Source organism: Peromyscus californicus, unplaced genomic scaffold (assembly GCF_007827085.1).
Source record: "Peromyscus californicus insignis strain IS unplaced genomic scaffold, ASM782708v3 Scaffold_3__1_contigs__length_106647218, whole genome shotgun sequence".
Taxonomy (NCBI): Eukaryota; Metazoa; Chordata; class Mammalia; order Rodentia; family Cricetidae; genus Peromyscus; species Peromyscus californicus.
Genome location: NW_026294551.1, coordinates 101131580 through 101158812, shown reverse-complemented (window position 1 = coordinate 101158812; position 27233 = coordinate 101131580). Strand labels below are relative to the sequence as shown.

General features: G+C 44.0%; 1 protein-coding gene across 1 annotated transcript in view; it reads left to right on the top strand.

Annotated features, from left to right (window-relative positions):
• Positions 1 to 27233, top strand: part of Grin2a (glutamate ionotropic receptor NMDA type subunit 2A) — a 445644-nt gene that overhangs the window by 350599 nt on the left and 67812 nt on the right. The window contains exons 10-11 of the mRNA XM_052759440.1: positions 4088 to 4317; positions 12765 to 12925. Of these exons, the coding sequence (XP_052615400.1) occupies positions 4088 to 4317; positions 12765 to 12925 (391 nt within the window). The remainder of the gene's footprint in view (positions 1 to 4087; positions 4318 to 12764; positions 12926 to 27233) is intronic.

Here is a 27233-nt window from a genome sequence, read left to right as displayed (position 1 = left end):
CCTGGTACAAAGTGAATGCTATTTCAGGGCCAGGAAGGTGGCTCAGGGCGTAAGGTGCTCACTGTGCATATCTCCAGCACCCATGTAAAAACCAGATACCACGGTGAGCATCCATAACCAGCACTGCAGGTAACGGAGCAGAAACAGGCAGATTCCAGGGGCTTGCTCATCAGCCAGTCTAGCCAGATGGTGAGCTCCAGATTCAATGAGACCCTGTCTCAAAAAGCAGGATGTGGAGTTATAGAGGGAAGATGCTCAACGTTGAACTCAGGCTTCCACATGTGCATGGGCATGAGCTCTCACAGCTGAACGCACCCACATGCACATATGTGCATAACACACACACACACACACACACACACACACACACACACAGACAGACACACACACACAGACAGACAGGCAGACAGAGAGACAGAGACAGAGACAGAGAGAGACAGAGGAAGAGAGAGAGAAAGAGAGAGAGACTTTTAGTTTTAGAGCACTTTACCACACGTTGCTGAGTTGTTGTGGTGAATCTTCATAAGAATAGTGTTGACACATTGATGTGACAAGTATGATATGTTTAAGCATGAAACATTTTAATTTTATTATAATTCGAGGTCAATAGTGGTTAGGTAAAAATCATTGATATTCAATTTGTTGAGAGAACAGAGTTGAAGGGTTTTGGTAATTTGTTTTAAAAATGTAGATCAAAAGAAATATTAAAGTCACAGCAAGTCTCAATTTCAATCTATGCAAATAAAATGACTCAATAGATTTGACTTTAAGAACATTCTTCAAACTAGTGAATCTTATTTGCATTAGTTTGACAATAAATGTAACTATAAAGTGGTGTATTTCCCCAGAGTTAAATTTTTCCCTGATGGTGCTGATTGTAGTGTACTGTACTTGATAAGAATTGGTAGGTGGAAAGTGGAATTTAAAGATATTCTTTGGTTATAACTCACTAAGAGGCTTGCTAAACACATCACATCATTTTGAGTAGATTTCCCTTAATGCACAGCACCTTCGAAAGTGGATGTTATTAGAAAGCATCACATTCCTTTCCTCCAAAGTGACTTGATATTGCAGAGACAGGAGCAGGAATAGAGTTCAGGGCTATAGTCCTTGCCCAGCATATGCAAGGCTTTCAAGTCTGGTGCTCCTGCCACAAAAAATGAAGACCTTGGTGTCTCAAATATCCCTCCAGAACAGGACATCCTTTAATTCAACACATACACATGTAACTTGAAATATTTGATACTAGAAACAGTCAAGAGGTCATGGGAATTTATTAGGGACATTGTTTCATTAATATCTTTCTACTTCTTAACTATTGAAGAGCAGCAAATACTACAGAAGCCATCTCTCAAACCACGAAAGGGCCATACGTAAGCATGTGTTTAAGTAAGGGCTGAACCATAAAGGATCTTTCAACACAGCAGGGAAGGTGATTCCTTGTGATGGTCACACGAAGGTGAAGCAGGACTTCCACCAACAGAGCAGTTGTGCCCTCACACAGACCACACGTGGATATTTACTGAGTCTGTTCTGTGTGCCAAGCCCCATGTGGCTGCAGGCGACAAGGTGAATCAGATGGAGGCTTCCTAGGACTTAGGTGGGGAGACAAGAGGTGAGCACACTGATTGTCATCACAGTTAGTAGTAAGTGCAGGAAGAGCACAAGCCAGACTCACGCCATGGTGAGGGATGGGGCACGAAGACCGGGAAGGGATCAAACCAGCGAGGTTCAGCTGAGTCGAAAGGAAGAGTTTAGCTGTGAGGAAAACAGAAAAGAGCATTCAATTAGAAGCAGCCGCCCACAGGAAAGTCTGGAGCTCGAACCCATCCTGACATGTTGAAGAAACAGAGGATGAAAGCAAGCCTGGTGGTGGAGCCTTGTCATAGCAGCTCCCGTAGTGGCGGGGCAGAGGTCCAAGCTCAAGGCCATCCTGGGTTACAAAGACTAGTCTGGGGAAGTTGTAACTGACCTTTCAGAAGGACTGAGGATGCAGTTCAAAGGCAGAGTGCTTGGCTAGTGTGTGCAGGGACCTGGGCTCCACTCCCAGCAGAACAAACAAACCAACAAAAAATAAAATATGGAAAACATGAATTTAGGAGGAAGATGTGATGGGGGTTCTTCAGGGGAGTTTGGAGTAGGAAGTAAGGGATGGATATGGTCAAAATACATTGTATATACCTATGGAATTTCAAAGATAATAAACCAAAAAGATTAGGGTAGTTTGGGCTAGGTTAAAGGCTATGAAGGTGGAAACAGGTGGATATGTTGGTGATACATCATGGAGAATAAAAATGATTTGAAGATCATTTTCTTCAGTGGTTCATCCCTTGGACAAAGTACACACTGGAAGATTACCATAAGAAAACCATCAAAAGAATATTAAACAAGCTAGCATACAACTCTCACCTCTGACCCACTTGCTCCCTGTGTCCTGTTCCTGTGCATGTGACAGCTCAGGAAATAAGAACACTTCGTTTCTCTGCAAAGCGTTTTCTTTTACATTTCACTGCATTGTATGGGTTAAGTTACATAGTGCAGTAACAGTACTCACACATCAGGAATTCCCCAAAGTGTCCTGAGGATCCCCCTCTCAGCTACCTGTGTCTGCCTCTTGAATGGCTGTCTCTTCTGGTCAGCCTTTGTGTAATTAAGTAGCTGATGAAGTCAGCAAGATTGACTCAAGAGTTCCTGACCTCTTGGGAATAAGTCCAGAAAATCATAAAACTAGGTAAAGAGAATTGTGGGAGATTGAGATCAAGAATTACAGGGTTAACCACCTTCTCCTTCATGTGTTGAGAATTACAGGATTAACCACCTTCTTCATGTGTTGAGAATTATAGGGTTAACTGCCTTCTCCTTCATACGTTGCATGGTGGGCACTGTGGGTATGTGGGAGCCAGTCTGGTCTCCAGTGGAGGAAGAGTCTTCTCTTAGGTCCCTGCCCAGAGCGTCCTAACTCCCATCCAAGCGAATCCTCTCCTGCTACTTTATTTATTGCCCACTCGGTTAACATTGCCAGCTGAGGTCTTGGTAGATCATTTTGTCATATCTTCATTTACTTAAATGACATAAAATTTAACCTTCTGCTTAAAGAAGGCATTTTCCTCTCTCAGAGAGAGGGCATAAATTGATTTTTTTTTCTGGTACAAGACAAAGTCTTGAAAACCCTCACTTGAGTGGTTTACTGTCCTCATATGCCCTATCCCAATAAATTTCCACACATTGTTCTGCCTCCCAGTTAAGCCTGTTGCAAGGAACACTTAAAAACTGAAAGGGACACACTGCTGAGAGGATTCGGAGAACGAGGGAAAGGGATGGGATGTCAGTCCATTCTCAGTGACCTGCAGCGAAACCTCTCCCTTCTGTGAAGCGTGGGAGAATTAGGCTCTATTGTTCTGTTCCTGAACGCCTCCATTTGAAAGGAATTTGAGTCGTATATTGTGCACACTTTACATGTTCATTTGAACAGGAGCAGTTTCCAGGGACAACTGAATCCGAACCCCAAGCATGCTCTTGCCAGATTGAATGGCTCTGGGGACAGCCAATAATGAGGCACCCCCCACCCCCACCCCATGGACATGCTCCTGCAGGCTTCCTTTACATTTACTTTACGTATTTTAATTATTTGAGAATTTCATAAATGCATACAATGTGTTTTGTTCAAATCTACCCCCAACTCTCTCTCCTTCAAGTTCTCCTTTAATTTTTTAAGGAGTTTGGCTTCCCCAAATGGAAACCAAATCCAAATTTAAAAACATGTCCTAACACCACTTTTCACGGAAACCCCCACTTTGCATAACTCTTTTCTTTTTAAGACATGTGGTAAAATCCAGTTAGATAGAAATGTGAGGAAAATGCAAATTATCTTAAGGCAAAAAGAAGTTGAGTGCAGTAAGGTTCTGGGGACAAGGGAAAAGCATAACTCTAATGAGCTTCTGTCTTCCACCCCTCCAGTGCTACCAGTGACTGCCATTGTGCACAACACACACACACACACACACACACACACACACACACACACACACACACACACACGAGTGTGCACTCTCAGAGAGCGCTCTGACCATTCTTCTGCCACTTGCAGCTCCCCATGGGCCTTCTTTTACAATTGGAAAAGCTATATGGCTTCTCTGGGGCCTGGTCTTCAACAACTCCGTGCCGGTCCAGAATCCTAAAGGCACAACCAGCAAGATCATGGTGTCGGTGTGGGCCTTCTTTGCTGTCATTTTCCTGGCCAGCTACACAGCCAACCTGGCTGCCTTCATGATCCAAGAGGAGTTTGTGGACCAAGTGACAGGCCTCAGTGACAAGAAGGTAAGGAGACCCCTTTGCCTTGCCGACTGAGGCCCCTGCTAACTGCCAGGGGCGATTCGGATGATTAAGGGCTCAACTGTCTACTCTGTAACTCAAAAGCAGGAGATTTCTTCCATAAATTGTGTATTCATGAAATAGAGACACCATCTTAAATGCTACTGTCTGGTGTGTAGCAGATTCTGGATCCCAGCTTCTCTGTGTGGTCCTTTCTCACATTTATAAGCTCTTCTTAAGGATGCTTATACTGTGGCTCTGCAGCTCCAGATCACGCTGAAGCACTGGTGGAAACTTGGGGATTTGATCCTGAGGAGGGTGTGCTGCCAGACAAGAAGCAACTCGGAGAAGATTTGTGGGGACCCCTTGCCCTCTGAGAACTCGAGTGGGTCTTATCCAGATGCCGTGACTTGGATTCTCGGCATATGACATTTAAAAAAGTCATCCCTAAACTCCATCCAGAGACAATTATTATGTCTGTTCTTTACTGTACAATCAAGTCAGCCTGGTTGGTGGCACTTCTGACTCTCTGGAATGAGCACAGAGGTGTCTGCCCCACTCTGTTTCTTCTTAGCTGCTCTTCAACAACCCGCCCCAGTAAGCTGGGCTCTATAGCACCCGCTCCCCCCATCCTCCTTCTCCGTCCTCCCTCCCTGTCCTCCCTTCCCGTCCTCTTTCTCTGTCCTCCCTCCTGGTACTCCCTCGTGGTCCTCTTTCTCTGTCCTCCCTCCCAGTCTCCCCTCCTGGTCCTCCCTTCTGGTCCTCTCTCCCGGTTCCCTCTCCCTGTCCTCTCTCTCCATCCTCCCCTACTCCTCTCCCCCACCCCCGCCTCCCCCGCACTGGATCCCAGAGAGGGCTATGTGGTTTGACTGACTATTCAGAAACCTCGAGGAGGATGAAGAGAGGTAAAGTGGGTTCATTCTCCTATTGAAATTTTAGCTCAGGAAACAAATCCCGACTTGCTAAACTCAGCAGTGCTGAGCCTGCAGCGCAGCAGAGATTTTCTGTCTCGTGTGTGAGGATAATTTGTCTCTTTATAAAACCTCTCTGTCGCATCTTGTTGACATAAGTCTGCATCTACCCTTTCAGCATTCATCAACAAACTGCTGAGTAGAAAATCAGTCAGTGAAAAGCCTTTGCAGCTTATCCATACACTCTTGGAGAAAGGGGTACACGGTGTCCTAGAAACAGAGAGACAGCGAGAGGGTCAAAGATGGAGTCACCTTCACAAACATGACTTAGGAGTGCCCGGCCTTTCTCAGAGGGCTGGAAAACTCCCACACCACTGGGGTAGCTGCCCTTCCATTCCTACCTTCCCCCCATATTCCCTCCCTCTTGCTCACCAAGCTCTCTTTCCCATTCCCACATACCCCAGGCTCATTCCCAGCTGGGCGCCTTTGGCCTTCCTGGTCCTGTGTGTGGACTGTTTCACCCCGATTTTCTCCTGGCTGCTCTTCCTTGAATTTCAGGTTGGAGAGAAAATATCAAGCCCTCAGAGAGATCTTTCCTGGCTACTGGAGTGAGCTTGGCAGACTGAGCCAGAGCTCTGGAGAAACCTGAGTTTTGAGTAGGAAGAAATAAACAGTGCACAAGCAAACAGCAGAGGAAAGGGAGCTGCCGGCGTGGAAGGCACTTAAGGGGTTACGTTGATAAGACTAAAGTTGTCTCAGGCAAGAAGGGCTCAGAGTTGGTCAGTCAGTTTGTCTTTTTTTCTTTGATTTTTCAGTAGTGGGGTTGAATCTAGAGTCACTGCATGCTCCCTGAGTGCTCTGCTACTGAGCTACATCTAGAGTCACTGCATGCTCCCTGAGTGCTCTGCTACTGAGCTACATCTAGAGTCACTGCATGCTCCCTGAGTGCTCTGCTACTGAGCTACATCTCCAGCACTCTTTACTTTCTGCTTTGAGACGGGGGTCTCACTACATTGCCCAGGTTGGCTGTGAACTCATTCTGGTCTAGACAAGCTTTGAACTTGTAATCCTTCTGCCTCAGTTTCTTGAGTAGTTGGAATGAGATGCCCGTGCCTCCAGGCTCTGGTAGAAAAGTTCTTTTTATAGCAATTCTAGCACTTAGGGAGTGTTTGGTATGAGTATCGGTCAAATGCATAAATTCATGTATGCTATGTTAGACATGTGTACCCTCACTTGAGTCCACTGGAACCTCTCCAGATCTGTATCCCTAGCACTTTACCTGCTCTCTGCATGCTTTGCTGATAAAGGCTCATAGCAAAGGTCTTCGGCGCTGCAATGGTAGAATTGAGGTCACCTGTAATCAATATGAGCCGTACAAAGCCCAGGTGCTCCCCCACTCTTCAGATGGACAAATGGAGGCATGTGGACTCTTCAGACTAGCCACAGAATCTCACAGAGATACAGACTTGGCCTCTGTCAGACCACCAGACAGACCCTTGGCCAGCTTCCTGCCCCCTTTAACTCCCTGCTCCCTGTTTGCTTTTCACTGGAGTCTGTCATTATTAAGTCATTGTCATCTGAAACAAGGGGCATCCACAGGCCACCAAGGTATTGCATCTAGAGGCAGAAAAGTTAGATCTCCATTTCCTTTCCACCAGGACTAGCCACATCATGTGACCTCACTGCCTGCTGGTTCTTCTCTGTGAATCTAGGGTTCACCCTTTTGGAGAAGGTCAAAGGATGCTGGAACTGTGCATGTGCCTTTGTCCTAATTAGCTTTCTGTTGTCATGGCAAAACACTGACCAAAAACAACATAGCCATTACCAGGGGAAGCCAGGACGGGAGCTGAAGGCAGGAACCTGGAGGTAAGAACTGAAGCGGAGGCCGTGGGGGAGTGTTGCTTAGTGGTTGCTTCTAGGTTCATGTAACCTTATAAACAGAACCACCTGTGCAGGGTAAGCTGGACCCCCCCTTCATTGATTAGCAATTAAGAAAAGGCTCCTCAGACATTCCCACAGACAAATCTGATGGAAGAAATTCCTCAATTGAGATTCACTCTTCCTAGGCTTGTCTAGGTTTATGTCAAGTTAATGAAAACTATGACAACTTTATGCCCCTTGACGTCTTTTACAGGCCGGGCAGTGGTGGTGCACGCCTTTAATCCCAGCACTCAGGAGGTAGAGCCAGGCGGATCTCTGTGAGTTCAAGGCCAGCCTGGTCTACAGCACGAGATCCAGGACAGGCACCAAAATTACACAGAGAAACCCTGTCTCGAAAAACCAAAAAACAACAACAACAACAAAAAAAACAACCAAAGTACTGTTCAATGACTCCATTATATGATAGGGTCAAAGATGCAATCCCTAGAGGAAGTGATCGGGAGAGGCAGTTCAGAACTCTGCCCTGAATGGGAAGGTTTTCCACAAAATCAGTTGACAAACTATTTTGCTTTCTGTCATGCTCCTGTGGGTACATGTAGAGGTCAGAGGTCAATGCCAATTGTCTTCCCCAGTCATTCTCCATATATGCTTTTGAAACAAGACCTCTTACTAAACCAGGAGCCCACTTTTTGCAGTAGACTGGCTGATCAGAAAGCCCCTGGGGTCCCCTTATTTCTATCCCCCTTTCCCTCCCCAGTCCTCGGGTTATAAGTGTATGCTGCCATGCTCACTTTTTATGGAAATCCAAACTCAGGTCCTCAAGTTTATGCAGCAGACACCTTACCCACCCAGCCATTTCCCCAAGCCCTTGTTGCTATTTTTAAAGACAAAGAGAAAGAAATCCGTTGGATTGTAGTTTGGAGTCTAAATAATATGACCACTTGCAAAAAGACTAACTTAAAGCACCAATCGCATGGCTGACCTCTGGTTTGGAAGAACCCAGTAGTAGATGCTGTATCCCCGTGGGACCCAGCTCAGCTCCGATGCTCAGAGCACCAAACGCAAACTGATGGCACCTTTAATTAAATGTTTGATGTAATTCGATAAACAGAAAATTTCCAAGTAAATAATCTAAATGCTTCTAGAAGATTAAAGGCAGCAACATTAGGGAAGTTTGCAAAATGTAAATCTGTACTGAATCAATCTGTTACTACTGTACACAGAGAGAGGAAGAGTACCTTGTGGGGGTCAAACTCGACCTTGACCTCTGACGGGCGTAAGGCTTCTCATGTCTCAGTATCCTCAGGCCTTAATGCATGAACAAAAGAATATGCTAATTCTGTTCTGTAAAGTGGATCTGAGGATTAGGGATAAGCTCCTTACCACGTGTGGGCTGCTGCTGATGCCCTATTTCCTCCTTCCCACTTCCTCTTTGCACTGCCTCCTCCTTCCTCCTCCTCCTTCTTTGTCTTCATTACTGCCTTGTTCAAACCACCATTGCACTTCTGGAGCCTGGGAAGTTAGTGTATGGAGTTGGACTCCTGCAACTACCCCTGCAGGGTTTTAGGGGCTTCCCAGGTAGTGGAGCTGTGTCCCTTCTCAGAGTCATGGAGCCTTGCTGGGCAGGGGTAGGTGTCACAGTCTAGGCAGGGAATCTTTGCTGAAGGCCAAGTCTGTTTGGTCTCCCATCACAAAACATGTGGCATGTGCTACAGAGATAGCTCAGCCATTAAAGGGCATGTCTTGAAGTGCAGTAGGACCTGAATTCAATCCTCCGAACCTGTGTCAAAAAGGGCAGGTGTGGTGGCACAAGCTTCTTATCCCAGTGCTGGGGAGCAGGCATCTGACTGGTCCTTGGTTCTCACTGGCCTGCTTGGAGAGTTCCAGGCTAGTGGAGATTCTGTCTCAAAAAAATGGTGGATGGGTCCTGAAGAACCACACTGGACGTTACCCTCTGACCTCAGCATGCACTACACTCACATGTGTGTGCACCTGTACACACATGATTCACCCTCTGAAGACCATGCTAGGACTAGAGGCCCTGGCTACTAGGTATTTCCAGTTTAGAGACATGTGAGACACATCTTCCCCAAGTCTGTAGTTTTGCCTTCATAAGGATACAGGGTGAAGAAATGCACTGGTTAATTGCTGAATTTATTTTGAAATTGTATTTCTTAGCTCTGTGTCTATCTCCTTCATCATAAATGCATGCCATGGCTTATTCACTTAAATGACCTTCAGACCTGTCCTCACACTGAATATAGAAGAAAGAAAATTAGGAACCAGTTCTCTGTTCTCCACGCTGGAAGGCGACCGGCTAAAGCTATGCTCAGTGATGACAGTTACCAAGAACAACACACATGTGATCACTATGGCACATGTAATAGGATCTGCATGAAGCAATTGAATTACATGCCATTTCAAGCATGGTATAACTGATTTCCAAAGCGATGCATAATGTATAGATAAGAGAAGCAGGCTCAGTGAGCTTCGTGGACTGCTCCAAACAACCCAGTTCCTAAGTTGCAGTGTGTGTGGGGGGGGCTTTCCTGATCTGGACCTGTGGTGCCATTCCTCTGTGCTCCCACTACACAGGAGCCACCGCTGCCTTCACTGAAGCCACACCTGCTCCATTCTGCTTGTGTGGGACCCTGGCTGGGAGGAGGTCTCTCACCAGGAATCATTCCAGTAGGAAACATGGGACGTCTACAGGGTAGATCTAGTTGAGAAAGATGAGCCACTCGTGACCCTAACTTTTCAGACTGAGGGTCAGGACTCTTCAGTGAGCCGCAGAATTGATGTAAGGGTTTGGAACCCTCAAACAAGGACCTTCTCTGTGGACAGATGGTAGTGATGGTCGTACAAAGGGAGCATGTTTAATGGCAGTGAAAGGCACACTTAAATGTCTTAAATCACATGTTCTGTACATTTTATTTCAATTTTAAAATATATGAATATACTTTACAATCCAGAGAAAAGGCCACAACATTGTGACTTCAGTGTGTCATGTGTAGAAAGCACGAGCACCTCTAAGTTGTGCGCGTGTGTGTACAGGCAGCAGTGAAAAGTGTACAGTGAATCATTGTTTGAAAATTTGACAGCCTTTGATCTAGTGAGGGAGGTCTCTGGGTGTTGGGCCTGGCTGTGGGGGCTGTTACTGAAGTCTGAGGACATGGGACCATCACAGAGACTTCAGATTTGTCTGTCTCTACGCAAATCAGAGGCAGAGGGAGAAAGTGCATCTTAGTGCTGCATCCCTGCACACTTGCAGAGTGAAGCGGAAGGCTTTTAGTCAAACAGACCCTCTCCTCGTGTCCCTGGAGATGGGGAATAGCTGTTACAACAACTAGATTTATGAGCAGTGCTGTGAGTCCTGTTCCCCCAGAGCCTGCAGCTGCTCTGCAAGGCAGTCTGAGCTTGCGCTTTCTCTTCTGGTGATGAGCAAGGTTGCTGTGCACAGAGCCTTATGCTGCACGCACACACACACATGCACACACACATCCATGCACATACACATGCACACCTATATACACACATGTGCATGTATGCACACATATACATTCAACATACACATACACACATGCCTGTGCACACACACATTATGCATGCACATTCATGCACACACATACATACATATATCTCCTTGTATATACACATACCCACACACATACACACATGTAATATGCACATGCATGACATATCACATGTACACACACACTTTCTCACAATGCAAGGTGCACCCAGGCAGGAGGCTCTAGTGTAGACACAGCATGGCCCCTTCTCCCAGATCCAGTTACAGCTGCCAATTCTGCAGCAGTATGACTCATTTAGAGAAAATGATTTTCAACTGGAACTTTTAGTTGATGGTGAAAAGAAGTGTGAGTTCTGGAGGCAGGGCTAGCGCCTCTTGAGTAAACTTGGACACTTTCTCTGACAGTTCTTAGTTTTGTGGAAAGCATGTGGGTCTGCCACTTGGAGAGATCCCCTGGGCTGTGACCCTCACACTGGCACAGGTTTGCTGGGCACTCTTACCCTTCAGCATCTCCAGGTCCTTGTCTACATTTCATTTATTTTTGAGATAATGTCTTGATGTGTGGCCCAGGTTGGCCTTGAACTTGTAACCTTCCTGCCTCAGCCTGAGTGTTCTAATACAGGTGTGCACACCATGCCCAGCATTTACACGGTCATATAATCCAAGCCTCAGTTTCTTCACATGCAAAATGGAGCCATAAGATTAGCCTCATATCTGAGGGGCTGTGAGGGTACATGACCAGTGTTTTCAGAAGGTTGGGGCACACTGCTATCCCCACGTAAGTCCTGGGGAAATGTCAGTTATTACAAAGTAAACTGACAACACGGTTGTTATGACTATAACCTTCTAGTTTCATAGCTCACAGTCTGTATAAAATGCAGCTTGGGCTATTGTTTTTGCCCACAATGAACAAAAAAATACTAAAGCATTAGTTTCCAGTGCTTTCTCCATTGCAGCAATTTGCCAAATGTTATGCTATTCAGTCTTCACAGTGACCCTATGAGAGAATTGCTGATGTGGTCCCTACTGCATGGGCCCTGCCTCTGCTGCCTCTAGGATCAATTGTATTTCTAGGATTCAGGCTACATCAGCTGACTTCTAATTGGTTTGGATATCCTGAAACATGATCTAAGTACATTATATATGTACATAAAAAGCTCTAACAAAACCTATAGTTGCATATAATTAATGTTGTATTAATAAAATGTTTTAAATCTGTGAACGTGGGGCTGGAGTGACGGCTCAGTCAGCCAAGTGCCTTGTAGGCATGAGGACCCGGGTTCATCTCCCAGAACACCATCCAGACTAGACCATTTGGAGAGTTCCAGATTCAGTGAACCTGTCTCAAAACACAGGATAGATTTCTCTTGAGGAATATCTAAGGTTGGCTTCTACCCTGCCAACACACATGAGCATCCCCCCCACACACACATGAACACACACATACACGCACACAAGCTGTGGGCAGGTAGTACTAGCCAGTCAGTCAAGAAACAATCATGGAGCATAGGAAACTTCATGCAAGCCTGAGGATACCAGGAAGTAGAGTTAGTGGAGGCTTCAGCTCATAGGCTTTCCCTGGGTCTGTCATGAGCCAGTCACAGCAGCTGGCAACTGTTAGGATTCCACAAATACTGCCTGTACAAATGACTGAGAGAGTGGAGGATGAATGAGTGATAGCATACAGCCATTTTCTGGAGATGAAAGCAAGATATGACTGGCAGGAATCACAGAAAGGAAAATCTTCATCATAAAACAGGTAAGTGAATTTGGATAAAGCAGACCCTTAACTCCTTCAGCATATCTTGGTGCCAACTGTGTGTCTAGCATGATGCTAGTCTCCTTAATGGAACAGGAGAGCTAACCTCAGCAGAAATTCATTGAGCAACAGACCAAGGTCCATGTTTGGTTCTGGGGAACAGTTCAGAAAACACAAGCTAGATGCTGTCTTCACCTTCCTGGGGATCGCAGGCCCACAGGAGATGGGATTAAGCACAAAGCAAGCTGAAAAGGACCTTCTTACTGCTCTGTACTTCTACATGCTCAACCTCTGTCACTGCATGAATGCTCACTCTCTGGTTTCTTCTCGCTCTTCCTTTCATCTTCCCTTCCCCCAACTCCCCCTCCAGTTTCAGCGACCTCATGACTATTCCCCGCCTTTCCGATTTGGGACAGTACCCAATGGGAGCACAGAGAGGAATATCCGTAACAACTACCCCTATATGCATCAGTACATGACCAAATTCAACCAGAGGGGAGTGGAGGACGCCTTGGTCAGCTTGAAAACAGGGTAAGGACAATGCTTTCTTCTTCTCTGCAGGCATCAATGCTTAAAGGTGACAGCAGCAGACTCTGCATGTCACAGTGCTTATCTGTGAGACTGCCTATTTTTTGGAGAGCTACCGCAGGCTAGATGGCTGCCAGTAGAGGAGTGTTTGTGTTAATCTGATGAGCATCATGGGCTGCCTGTTAAGACAACCCACAAAGTGTGGAAACTTGAAAAGCCCAGGGGTTCTGTAAGCTGATAAAAGAAGTTCGTCCAACTCCATGGGATATTTTAGCCAAGTAGAAAGACCTAAAAAGGTTGAGAGCTTAAAGAAGTAAAACTAGATTTCTATTAGATTATTTGGGGAGGGTAGGATACTGGTAACAGCTTGACAGTACAATATTGATGAAGGTGGCTGGCGGTGAGGTTCAGAGCAAAGTCTGTGTCTGGAGTGCAGAAGTCCTAAATTTCATTCTAGACACACTGAACAAAATGGTGAAGGAGAAAAGAAAGAGATAAGAACTCAAATCCTTTCTAGAGACACAGCCAGTGTTCTGGTCTACCCATTGACATGGTAGAATAGAGCTTTATTAGTCAGGGGTCTCTAGAGGAACATAACTGATGGAATGAATATGTATGTGTTTGTGTGTGTATGTGTAATGTATGTATATATATATACACATATGTGGGTATGTATATATATAAAGGGGATTTATTAGAATGGCTTACAGGATGTTGTTCAACTAGTCCAACAATGTCTGTCTACCAATGGAATGTCCAAGAATACAGTAGTTGTTCAGTTCATGAGGTTGGATTTCTCAGCTGATCTTCCATCCATGCGTGAGATATATATATATATATATATGTATGTATGTATCAGCACAAAGTGTGGCCCAGATTAAAGATGCATCTTTCCACCTCAAAAGATCTGGATTCAAAGTGGGTCCTCCCACTTAAAATGATTTAATTGAGAAATAAAAACCTCGAAAGTATATCCAACCATTTAGGTTTTAGTTATTTCCAAATGTAGTCAAGTTGACAACTGAGAACAGCCATCACAAATCCCCACCTTGTCAACCTGATACACAATCATATCTCCTTATATTATGCTTTCATTTACAAATGAAAATAACTCTGTCATAATTACACCTAACATAATATAACTATCACTTGTACAACTGTAAACACATTATAAATTTTAGAATAGGTGGCAATGTCCCTTAAGGGACATTCTTTTAGTATCTGAAACTCAAATATAATAATCCCTGATACTCTCTTAATTGATGTTATATTGCATGATAAATTAATTGAGGAAAGAAAACAAATATCTGTAAAAACACATTCTTAACAAAATATGACAGAAATATTCGTGTCAATTATAATCATCATTTCTGCAACTGGTCACATTATAACACCTTCCTCTACTACCCATTCTGCATTTCCTCCACCCTCAACAATCACCACAGCAGGTCTTGGCTCTTTTCCTGGATGAGTAACACACACCTTCATTCCTCATGGGTCTGTGCCCTTTGTCATCCTGCCTGGATTAGACTGTTATAGTTTCCTGTTGACTTTATCACAGGTCATGGTAGCACCAAGAGATGCCCTAAAGGATCTCCTGCACTCCAGACATAATCCTTCTTACCTCCACTGTGGAGAGGAAATCCAATTTCCCCATGGTAACCTAGACCAATCACCCCTCCTAACACTTATTCCTTTTTTTTTTTTTATTTTTTTAATTTTTTTTTTATTTATTTTGCAATACAATTCAGTTCTACATATCAGCCACGGATTCCCTTGTTCTCCGCCCTCCCGTCCCCCTCACCTTCCCCCCAACCCCCCCCCCATTCCCATCTCCAATTAGCGAGAATGAGGAGGGTTTATATGAGCGAGAATTGTTGAGACCAAGGTTGGATAAAGCACAGGGACAAATAGCCAAATGAATGGAAACACATGAACTATGAACCACTTACTCCTTTTTTAGCCGTTGGTTTAAGGGCATTAGAAGCCCAAAGTGACCAGGGGGAAATCTGAGCTTTCACTTCAATGGAATGTTTGTTCTGTCTGCTGGCAGGAGTGCTCCCTGCTCTGAAACCAAAACTTCTAGGCCAACAGAACTTAAGGTTTCAGAAACAGGAAGCAGTTTTACCAGTGGGTCACCAGGAGTGATAGTGAATAGAACTATACGCTTTCCCACCCCATGCTTCCTGGACCCATGGATCCTGGCTATGGGAAAAACTGTACCATATATTGGATGCTGATTCAAGACATATACTGCTATGGTGATATTTTATTTGTATTAAAATATTATTTGTATGTTAATAAATAAAGTTGCCTGGGGGTCAGAGCTATTAGCAAGCCATAGGAAAGCAGGGCAGTGGTAGCATACGCTTGTAATTCCAGCACTTGGTAGGCAGAGCTGGGTAAGTCTCTGTGTGTTCAGGGATACAGCCATTATTGGATACACATGCTTTTAATCTTAATACCAATCATGGAAAACCTGGAGGCCTATACAGACAGGCTGTGAGGAGGCGGTCATGTGGTTGGGTTTACAACCAATGAGAAGGCAGGACAGGAACTCTATATAAAGACTTTAACACAGGGGTAGTTCTGGTTCGGAGAGGTAGGACCACCGCAGGAGGAAGGGTAAGGTTTTAGCTCTTAGCTCTTTCTTCTTTGCATTGGTTCTGTGTTTATTATTTAATAAGAAGGTTGGATACATCTACATACTGCCTTTTGGAAAACACTGCTCCAGCCCTCCAGGCTGCTGCTGCCTAATTGGCTCTTTCACTCTGTATTCAAAGGGCCATTTAATCTTTCTATCAGGCCAGATGCTTCAGGATGTAGGGAATATGGTAGGACCAGTGCATTCCATGATCATGGACCCATTGTCACACTTCTCTGGCTGTAATGTGAGTTCCTTGGTCAGAAGCAACACTGTGTGGAGTTCTATGATGGTGGATAAGGCATTCTGTAAGTCCAAAGATAGTGGTTTTGTCAGAAACATGACATTCTGATAAGGTAAATCCATAACCAAAATAAGTTTCTACTCCAGTAAGGACAAAGTGTTGTCCTTTCCATAGAGGAAGTGGTCTAATATAGTCAACCTGCCACCAGATTGCTGTCTGGTCACCCAGGGGGATGGTGCCTTACCTGGGGCTCAGTATTGGTCTCTGTTGTTGGCAGATCTAGCACTCAGCAGCAGTTGTAGTCAGAGCAGTCTTGGTGAGTAGAAGTCTGTATTGAGGAGCTCATGTATAACCCCATCTCTGCCACCATGGCCACTTTGTTTGTGGGCCCAATGGGCAATGACAGGCATGGCTGGGAAAAGAGGGTGCCTGTTCACAGAATGGGTCATCCTATCCACTTGATTACTGAACTCTTCCTCTGCTGGTCACTTTTCGATGAACATTTACATGAGACACAGTTATCTTCACATCCTTTGCCCATTGCAGAGATCTATCCACATTCTTCTTCCCCAGATGTCTTTCTCACCAATTTTACAATCATTCTCTTTCTAAGTCCCTGACTAATCCATTGGCTGAAGCCCATGTATCAGTGAATGCTGTTGGTTGTTTTTTCTCTTTTGGGGGGCCTGCCACCCAGCTTCCAAATAAATTACACATGGAGGCTTATTCTTACTTATAAATGTCCAGCCTTCATTTGGCTAGTTGCTTGCCAGTTTTACTTAACGTATCCTGTCTGCCTTTTGCCTCTGGGCTTTTCCCATTCTCTTACTTCTGTAAATCCTACTCTTACTCTATGGCTTGCTTGTAGCTGGATGGCTGGCCCCTGGAGTCCTCCTCCTTTTCTGGTTCCTTCTTTTTCTTCACTCCTCCATCTCTTTTCCTCTCTTCCCAGATTTCTCCTTCTATTTATTCTCTCTGCCTGGCAGCCCCACCTATCCTTTCTCCTGCCTTGCTATTGGCCATTCAGTTCTTTATTAGACCATCAGGTGTTTTAGACAGGCACAGTAACACAGCTTCACAGAGTTAAACAAATGCAACATAAACAAAAGTAACACAGCTTAAAACAATATTCCCCAACAAGTGAACAATCACACATCTGCCATTTCTCTTCCAAACAAACTGGCCATGTGTAGTACCTGAAGTTCTGCCTGCTGTGAAGATTTCACCTTACTGGACTCTTTCGGGGTTGTCCCAGAAAGGGATTGTATAAGGCTGCATTTCTGGGTGGTGCCTTCATAACGTGCAGAACCATCAGTAAACCAGGCCCTAGTCTTCTTTTCCTTAGTCAACCAATCACAGGGAACACCCCACGAGGATACAGGTGCATGTTTGGCAGCAAACGGCATTGTCACAGTAGTAGAAACAATAGGCATTTAGGCAACTTCTTCATGTCGCTTGCTCGTGCCTTCAGGACCTGCTTGGGCCCGATCTCGTATATACCACTTCCATTTGATAACAGATTGCTGCTGTGCATGTCCTATTTTATAACTTGGTGAGTCAGATAACACCCAGCTCATGTAAGCAGCTTGGGTCACATGGTAACTTGGTGGCCCATGGTCAATCATTCAGTTTCCTTTAAGGCCCAATACCAGCCCAAGAGCTGTCTTTCAAAGGGAGAATAGTTGTCTGAGATGATGGTAGAGCCTTGCTCTGAAATCCCAAAGGTCTCTTCTGTGATTTACCTATAGGGGCTTGCAAACAGCATCCCTATCTGCCATTGACACCACAAGTACCATAGGGTCTGCTGGATCATATGGTCCAAGTAGTAGAGCAGCCTGCACAGCAGCCTGGACCTGTTGAAGAACCTTCTCATGTTCCAGGTTCCACTCCAAACATAATAGCCCTCACTCCATAGATCAGCGGACCAGTATCAGAATTCTGCCAACTTCTAAATATATCTATCACAATTATACATTTTGGGCCTGGGGAAATAACCACAGGGTGATTTGGAGAACCCACTGGACCTACTGTGAGTTGGACTTCTGCCCAAACTCCATTAATCGTCTGAACTCCATAAGCCCCTACTTTAATTGGAGGGCCACAATGTTTCTTGGGATCCCTCAGAATCAGTGCCAGTTCAGAACCTGTGTCTAACAGACCCCAGGAAGTCTGTTGTTTCCTTTCCCCCAGTGTACAGTTACCCTTGTGAAAGGCCAAGGTCCTTCTAGGGAAGGACTGGAGAAAGGCTAACAGTAAAATTTTAGGTATTTTATCAAGTTCCTTCCTCAAGAGAACCTGGCTACCCCTGCATTCAAGAGGTTCTGGGTTTGCAAACTGGCTCAAGTCTTGAAATTGATTCATGGACTGTGATTCCCTTTTGCCATAATCCAATATAGCCTTTCTTTCATTTGTTTGAGAATTTTTCCACTTCTGCAGATCAAACAAAAATTTAGTAGTCTTCTTATCTATTTCATGCCTAGAAACAGCATGATTGATTAGCCCAGTAGCTCTCAACCTGTGGGTCGCAACCCCTTTGGGGGTCAAATGACCCTTTCACAGAGGTCACCTAAGACCATATGCATATCAGATATTTGCATTATGATTCATAGTAGTAACAAAATTACAGTTATGAAGTAGCAACAAAAATAATTTTGTGGTTGGGGGTCACCACAACATGAGGAACTGTATTAAGGAGTCACAGCATGAGGAAGGTTGAGAACCACTGGATTAGCCAGTACCAAAGTCCATACAAGTCATGCCACCATACAATCACTTTGTCTGTGCTGACCATTACAGGTCAGACCATTATGAACATTGCTTTGCCTATGATGCCATTATGATAACCAGGGTCACCTTGCCTTTGGTGACTCAGTGCTGTCACCTGGCCCCTCTACCTCAGGACCCAACTAAACCCATTGCATTTAATTCATCCAACTGAGCAGCAACATCTCCAGCCTTAAGGTCTGGCACAAGGAAAGGGGCGACAAAAGGCTCTTGAAATGTGCTGGTGTCCCCTCACCATTTTCATCTTATAGAATTAGTGAAGGCTGGGCCTTCCCCTTGTGGTTTTACACAGCACATCCACTCTAGCATTACAATTTCCCTGAGTCTTAAAAAATCCCTCCATCAACACTCAGCCAAGGGATAGCAAGCATCTCCAACTCCTTTTCAGTAGGCCATCTTTTGACAAATGCTTCAACAAACCATCCAAACAAACTGTTGACACCTTTCTTAACTGTTCAGACTTCCATATTAAACTCAGAATCTCCACTCAGTGGACCCATGTCAATAAACTCAACCTGATCCAATTTTATGTTCCTTCCACCATTATCCCACAGCCTTGAAATCCATTCCCACACATATTCACCAGACTTCTGCTTGAATGAATTAGCAAACTCATTAAGCTCTTGAGTAGTGTAGCACACCTCCCCATGGACTGCACTTTCTACCTCCCCTAAGAGCCTGCTTTTGTCTTCAGTCTGGTTATAGGTCTGGAGGAAACTATTGGTGGTTCTGAGGGACATCGGTCTTGTCTTGCCTGGCATTTCCTTCAGAGAAAGTCACTTCTGCTTTAGCAGACAATGAAGGATTGATTTCGTCAGTCAAAGGTAGAAAGGACAATATTTTAAGAGGTGGGATATTTTTTTTTTTTTTTTGGTTTTTCGAGACAGGGTTTCTCTGTGTAGCTTTGCGCCTTTCCTGGATCTCGCGTTGTAGCCCAGGCTGGCCTCGAACTCACAGAGATCCGCCTGCCTCTGCCTCCCGAGTGCTGGGATTAAAGGCGTGCGCCACCACCGCCCGGCTAAGAGGTGGGATTTTTAGTACATCTTCTGTTGAGGGTGGAGAGACTGCCTTCTCAGGTGAGATAAGCCCTTGAGAATCTGAGGGTTCAAAGTGCTTAGCTTCCATAGGGTCCTCCCACACATCCCCATTCCAAGTTACAGGGTCCCAATTACTGCCCTAATTTTACCTGCCAACACCCTACAGAGCTGGGACTTGAATTTTTGCTGTAATTCAGCCAACCTTATAATGAGGGCTTTGGTTTGATTTTCCACAACTTGAGCTGTGTTGCTGCTGGAGAGAAGATTCTCTTCCAGGGCACACTTAGGAACTTTTAGACTGTTTATGACTGGAGCAGGTCAATTTTATCACCAAGTTCATTGTTGTTCTTCACTGTATTGAGATGCCAGGAGTTGGTTAATTTTATCCCCAAGTTCATTCCTATTCTTTGTCAATTTATCCAGAGATGCTAGGAGCAACCAACAAGCAGCATCATTTTCTTTATTTTTTCACAAACTGTCAAAAGTTTTTCATTTTCTGCAGAGTCACCAAATCATTTGCCTCTTACAGCCAGTGAATAAGGGTAATCAAAGGCATTTGTCTCCTTAAGTTTTAAAATGGTTTGTACATGGGCTTTCAGAACTCTCTGAGCTTCTAGGAGAGGCTTCAGTAACTGGAGATGTTGGCAAATTGGAAAGCCTATGCTCGATACTTAGAAAATTCATCCTTACACTTCTGTTACTCTAGAACTACTTCTGGTATCAACATCTGTGTTCTCAGGGTTTCCTAGAGAAACAGAACTGATAGAATGGCTATGTATATGATATATATCATATACTATATATAATGTAATGACTATATATGTATATGTATATGTAGTATAAAAGGAATTTATTAGAATGGCTTATAGGCTGTGGTCCAGCTAGTTCAGCAATGTCTATTTACCAATGGGAAGTCCAAGAATCCAGTAGTTTCTCAGTTCACAAGGCTGAATGTCTCATCTGATCTTCAGTATACACCAGAATCCAAAAGCAATAGGCTCTAATGCCAGTGAATAGACTTGCCAGAGAAGGCAAGCAGGCAGAGAGCAAGTTTCCTTCTTCATATCTTTATTTAGGCTGCCAGCAGAAGGTGTGGCCCCGATTAAATGTGGATCTTCCCAGCTCAAAAGAGCTAGATTAAAAGTGGGTCTTCCTACTTCAAATTATTTCATTAAGGAAAGAACCCTCAGCCAGGGCGGTGGTGACACACATTTAATCTCAGCACTTGGGAGGCAGAGGTAGACAGATCTCTGTGAGTTCAAGGGTCTACAGAGTAAGTTCCAGGACAGGCTCCAAAGCTACACAGAGAAACTCTGAAACCCTGTCTTGGAAAAAGAAAGAAAGAGAGAGAGAGAGAGAGAGAGAGAGAGAGAGAGAGAGAGAGAGAGAGAGAGAGAGAGAGAAGGAAGGAAGGAAGGAAGGAAGGAAGGAAGGAAGGAAGGAAGGAAGGAAGGAAGGAAGAGAGAAAGAATCCCTCACAGGTGTGCCCAATCGCGTCCAGATGTAGTCAAGTTGACAACCAAGAATAGCCATCACAACCCCCATATGACAAAGGCTAAGTGACAATGTACAGCCTGGGAGTGGAGACAGGTGGATTCCCTGGGCTTCAGGCCAGCCAATCATGACAAAGCATCGGACTCTAGGTTCAGTAAGAGACCCCTTTTCAATGAATCACGTACAGTGCAACAGAAGATTCCTCTGGAGTTCACACATGCACTCACAGGCAAGGGCATCTGCACACACAAGTGCATACACAGACACACAGAAAAGGTAGTGTGGTCTGGGGAGGCAGTTCAGCAGGTTAGAGTATTTACCACACAAACGTGAATGCCTGGGTTTGATCCACAAGAACCGATGTGTAAAACAAAGACAGGTGTGGTAGTATTGACTTGAAATCCCAGTGCAGGAGTGAGTGGTGATGGTGGAGACAGGAGGGTCTCTGGCTAGCCAGACTCATCCAGTCAGTGGGCTCCAGGCCAGTGAGAGGCCCAGGCTCACCAAGTAAGCTGGAGAACACTTGAGGAAGAATCTGACACTGACCTATGGCTGCCACGTGTATGTGACACACATGAACGCACCCCTCCCCAAGCCCCCATACATAAGAGAAGTAAAAATACCACAGTCAGAGACAGTCACTGCCTTTCCCTACTATTGAGTCTGTGATTTTTTTGTGTTTATGACCTTTATTTAAGCATCTTGAGCCTCATACTTAAAGTGGGAATAATCATAGGACCTAATTCACTAGAATTATGTGGCAAATAAGATGGACGGAAGTGTTAGAGAGAGCAGTTTGGGTAGCACCTGGCATAAGATGGTGTTTATTGTTATTGCTGTCATTTGTTGCAAAGGTTAAACTCCATTTGTGGATCTTCAGAAAGTCAGGGATGTGTGAAATACAATTTAGAAGGATTCCATTAAAATGATTTCATTTTAAATGAAGGAGTTGTATAATGAGAGAAGTTTTGATTATCTAGAAAATTAGCTTTGATGGGGATTTCAGCCGTCTGGGGTTTCTGAACCTGACACATGACTACAGCAGCAATCTCCCCACACCTCAGCAGCTGCTTCCTCTTCTTCTTACCTTTCGGGGGCCTAAGAAGCCCGTCTACACTGTCAGTCTAAACCCAGATTGATGCACAGTTCTTCAGGAATTTCGTCTGAGGGCATTTCCCCCACCCCCACCCCCCAGCCCTGTGTTTGGACTTTGGTATGTTAGCCCAGACAGGAAGAACATTTCTTCAGAGGTTAATCCATGACTCACCCCAGACTCACACATGGCTTGTTCCAGTTTGAAATGATGTTTTTAAAGTTTTTAAATGCACAACAAAAACACAGAAGTCTGATATTAAATAAATTGATGGCTCTCTACTCACTCACGTTGGTTAGTGGTCCCCAGCAGTGGTCGTCCTCAGTAGTGTCTTCCACCAAGCCTGTCACCTCCAAAGCTGAAGGTTCATTCCTACTCTTACAACCTCTAAATAACATCATCTCGTTTGTTCCAGTATTCTGTCTGTCTTCTTTACCACAGCACTCTCATTGTGAGACTGTTGCACTGAATCCTAGGTCTCGTTTCTCATTGCTGTACAGATTTTCATGGTTGGCACACTTCACAAGTTTATCCCTGTCAGTCTTGGTGAATGTGTGAGGACTGCCCTGTTTGGAGTATTTGGATACTGTTCTAAAGAGACCCTCGTGTGTGCCTTCTTTTGCACATGCTCCTTCCTGTATACCTTTGATAATGGAATTGCTGGGGCATGGAGTGTGTATATATTCAACTTTAGCAGATACCATAAAATTTTTTTTCTTTTTTTATGACTTTCAAGCTCAGGCATGGTGTGGGTCTATGGGTTCTTTCCCCAAATATCTACATCATTGCTTCAGACAGACCATGAACACAGTGTGGATGACATGGTTGAGAGCTGTCTGGCTCCTTGTCATCCATTTGTCACCCAGAGCTCAAAATGGGTTATTTTCTTTCATTTTTTAAAAGTATGTGATACAAAAAAGGGATTGTAGAAGCAGAAACCAGCCAATGCTATAAATTGTACAAATTGTTTCCTGAAAACCATATAATAATTATGACATCCATCTTGGAAAGCTCGGGCAGATGGTGCTTTGCTGTGGAAACTCCCTGTGTAAGGGCTGCTTTGGGCTGGTTCTTCAGAGTAGAAGCAAGAGCTAAAGGGATCCGAGTTATTCTTCAGGTGACAGGTGGTAGGTCGTTAGAGATGAGAGCACATTAGGGCTGCCTCCTGGAGATTTGGGCTCAGTGGGGTTAATGCTGCCAGAAAACAACATGTGTTCTTAAAAGACGACATGGTTAATTATCTGAATAAGGTTTGAATAGACAAGACATCTGTATTGTCCAAAAATTAAGCATGATCACCACCACAAAACAAAAACATAGTACCTGGGCCTGATTTTGCTGTCCTATCATTGCAGCTATGCAAGAATCTGTATGCAAGAACATAAATTCAGGTCTGTCCATCTTACAAAATGAGTTCAAGACCACCCTTGGCAACTTAGTGATACCCTGTCTCCAAATGAAACATAAAAAGAGGGCTGGGATATAGTTCAGTGGTGGAGCATAAAGGAGCTAGGTTTACTCCCCGGTATCATCACCCCAAACAAAGAAAATACGTGAAAAAAAGTGAACACTTAGATTCTCCTTCCATGCTGCTCTTCATTTGCCTTATACCCTCCCTCTGCAGTACCCCAGTACATTTGCTCCATTACTACCCCCTGGTGGATTCAGATTGTTCTGTGTCCTGCATAGGCTTTCATTTGTAAATGAACCATGCTGTATTTATCCAATGCCCGGTTGATAGAAACTTAGGTTGTCTCCAATATTTTGCTATTGCAAATGATAGTGCAATGGGGACTACCCCGACACGTTTCATGTAATATAACATTAATTTATTGAAATAGTTGGTCAAAGACTACATATAATTGTAACTTTGACAGATGTTGACAAATTTCCTTTCAAAGGAAATGTATATTTGCCCCATAAAAGAGAGTCTGTTTCTCCAAGGTTGTTACCAACACAGTTCCCAGTTGACCTTCTAAACAGTTCCTACTAAGTAAAGTTTGCATCAACATATATTTTAATTTGGACATTTTCATTATCAATGAATTTGAACATCTTTTTCTATGTAACTAAGAATCATCAGTAATTCTTTTTTTGAAAAGAATGTTTTTTAATCAGTTTATTTTTTGATCCTGTTGAAGATATTGCACTTTCAATTATTTAGGATTTTTCTTGGGTTATTTTATGAGAGCTGACTCCAAACCCTCAGATAATGCCCTGCTGTTCCAGAACTGTCCAGAAACCCCATGTGCATCTTTTGTGTCTATATCCACACACTCCCACTTCTGTCTTTTAAACATCAACTCTGCCACAGTTAGAGGCCTTTTTCCTTCCTTTCACATCTTGGTTCTTAAATTTTGTTATTATTAAATATATTAGTGTCTGATGATGATGATGATGATGATGATGATGATGATGATGGTGATGAGTCACTGTTCTGCCTTACCATGTACAACATCTCAGGAAAGCTTCATCTCTCTGGAAGATAGATTCCCAATCTATCCTTGAATTGCTGAGATTTATGGCATTTCCTTTGTATCACCCTGAGCACCCTGTAGTCCAACAGACACTACTTAGAACACCCTGAGTGTGGAGCTCAACTATTGGCTCCTGTCCCTGGCTATACGGGTCTCAGTAGCATCTCCAGAATAGGAAACAAGTTCCATAAGCACGGCCAGGAAGTACTGGCTGTTGTTTCCTGAGACGGCTTTGCACACCTAGTAGCTTCAGGTTAGGTTCAGTGCCCTGTTTGAGTTCTGGCTCTTCATCCAGCCATGGCTTTGAACAAGTCATGCCATCTCTTAGTCTCACTTTCTCCATCTCAAAAGCAAAGGTGCTGGCTACTTTGGTCTCTGAAATAGCCCTGAGATTCTTTTATCTGCATCAACCACATCAGAATTCAGACAGATCACATAAAAATCAGGAAAGATTAAGGAAAAGAATTCTAATTCTAGTGTTTCCAAGCCTTGTTGATAAGCCAAAACAACATGAATCACATGCTAACTTGTTAAAATGCAGATTCCTGGGTCTTGTGTGGCTTTCTGTGTATCCATGGAGAATCTTCATTTTGATGAGCATCCTCTACCAGGTGCTAGTGGTTCTGAGGGATGAGAGGATTTCAGAACAGCTACTTTAAAGGAGTCTCATAAACACATTGGATTGAGACAGGTTTATAAACAGTAGACAAACCAAATGCCTATCTTTAGAACGAATCAAGGCTAGAAGAAAAGCAGAGAGGGAGAAAGACTTTAAAAGTATGTTTTTCTGTATATTTGGATTTGTAATAAACGAAACTCAAGATGTTATCAAGTAAAGGCGCAGAAAAAAATAGATTTGATGTGTAAATGCTGAGATCAGAATGACCTCAGAGATGGGATATGGAGGAAGAGCTGTTAGTAACCCCAGGTTTATAGACCAAGCTTCTTTAAATAAAGCTCTGATTGTATGACCAGATGCCTACAGAAACAATCTGGGGACTCAATAATTGTTTGGACTAGAATTTAAGAGCTCGCACTCTCATGCAAGTAGGGTGTGGAAGAGCTGCCCACATCCTGGAAGACAGGACAGAGTAGAGTAGAAACAGGCAAGGATGACATACTTCCTCCAGGAAAGCCTGCCTTCTGTAGTTTCACAATAGCCTGTTCAAATCCTTAATGAGGGCTGAGTGCTGATGATCTAGTCATGTGTGGAAACCTGCTCATAGACACGCCCGTATGAACCTAGGTACATCTCAATCCAGTTATGCTGATGATCAGAACCAGCTATCAGAGTAGCCTAAATTGAAGTCAGCAGGGATAATAACAGAAAGAACCCAGCAAGCCAGATGAAGCAGAGTCCCCATGGGAAGGGTCTGGGAACAAGCTCTTCAGGAGATTTATGCTAATCAGGTTTTGAGAACATCTGCTCTAGAAGAGAGGACAGAAGCTGAATGGGGCAGAGACAGCTAGACTTACAAATGCTGTGTCATTCACCCAGGGTTGGCAAGCTTCTACACCAGATTTCAGGTCCCTAGGACTCCAGAGAGCTTCTAGTTTAAGACACAGTAGGATAATTGGTGTTTTTTATTTTAGTTGATTTTCATGTGCAGTTATTTGTACATTAATATAAAAGTCTAACCTCTCTCCCTCCTTCCCTTCTTTTATTTACGATTTTTATTAGCATATATTATCCCTGCAAAGTCATGAGTTTCTTTATGACATTTCCATTCATGGAAATGCGGAACACTGCAGTCATACACATTTCCTGAGAAGCTCACCGCTTCAGCCCTCATACCCCGCTCTCCAGTTTCCCATTTGACTTCTTCCCAACCCAACACCATAGGCAAACAGACTGATCTCATTGTCCTCCTTTATACGCAGTAAAGTGAAGAATTATTTTAAAGGGAGAATTATCTCTTTTTTTGATTTTTTTTTATTGTGACAAAGTTAACATAAAATTACCACCTTGGTTGTTTTCAGTGTAGAAGGTCAGGGATGTCAAATGTATTCAAGATGTGGTACAAGTATCGTGACCACTGTTCTAGTTTCGTTCTGTTGCTGTGATCAAACACTCCAACCAAAAGCAACTTAGGGGAATAAAGGGTTTATTTGGCTCATACTTCCAGGTCATAGTACATCACTGAAGAAAGTCGTGACAGGAATTTGAAGCAGAAGTCATAGATAAATGCTGCTTACTGTTTTCCTGGCTGGCTTATACTCAGTTGACTTTCTTACACAGTCTAGGACCACCAGCCCAGGGAATGGTGCTGCCCATTGTAGGCTAGGTCCTGATACATAAATTAACAATCAAGACAGGCCCCACCGACAAGCTCTTAGGCCAGGTCCCCTGATTGAAACTCTCTTCTCAAGTGATTCTGTGTTGTATCAAGTTGACAGCTAAAGCTCACTCTCCACTTTCTAAGTTTCAAACTCAGTGTCCTGAAAACACAAATTCTGTTCTCCCTCCTCTGTCTCTGGTAACCACCATCCTATTTCTTATCTTTATGATTTTGACCACTGCAAGCCTCTTGTTTAAAT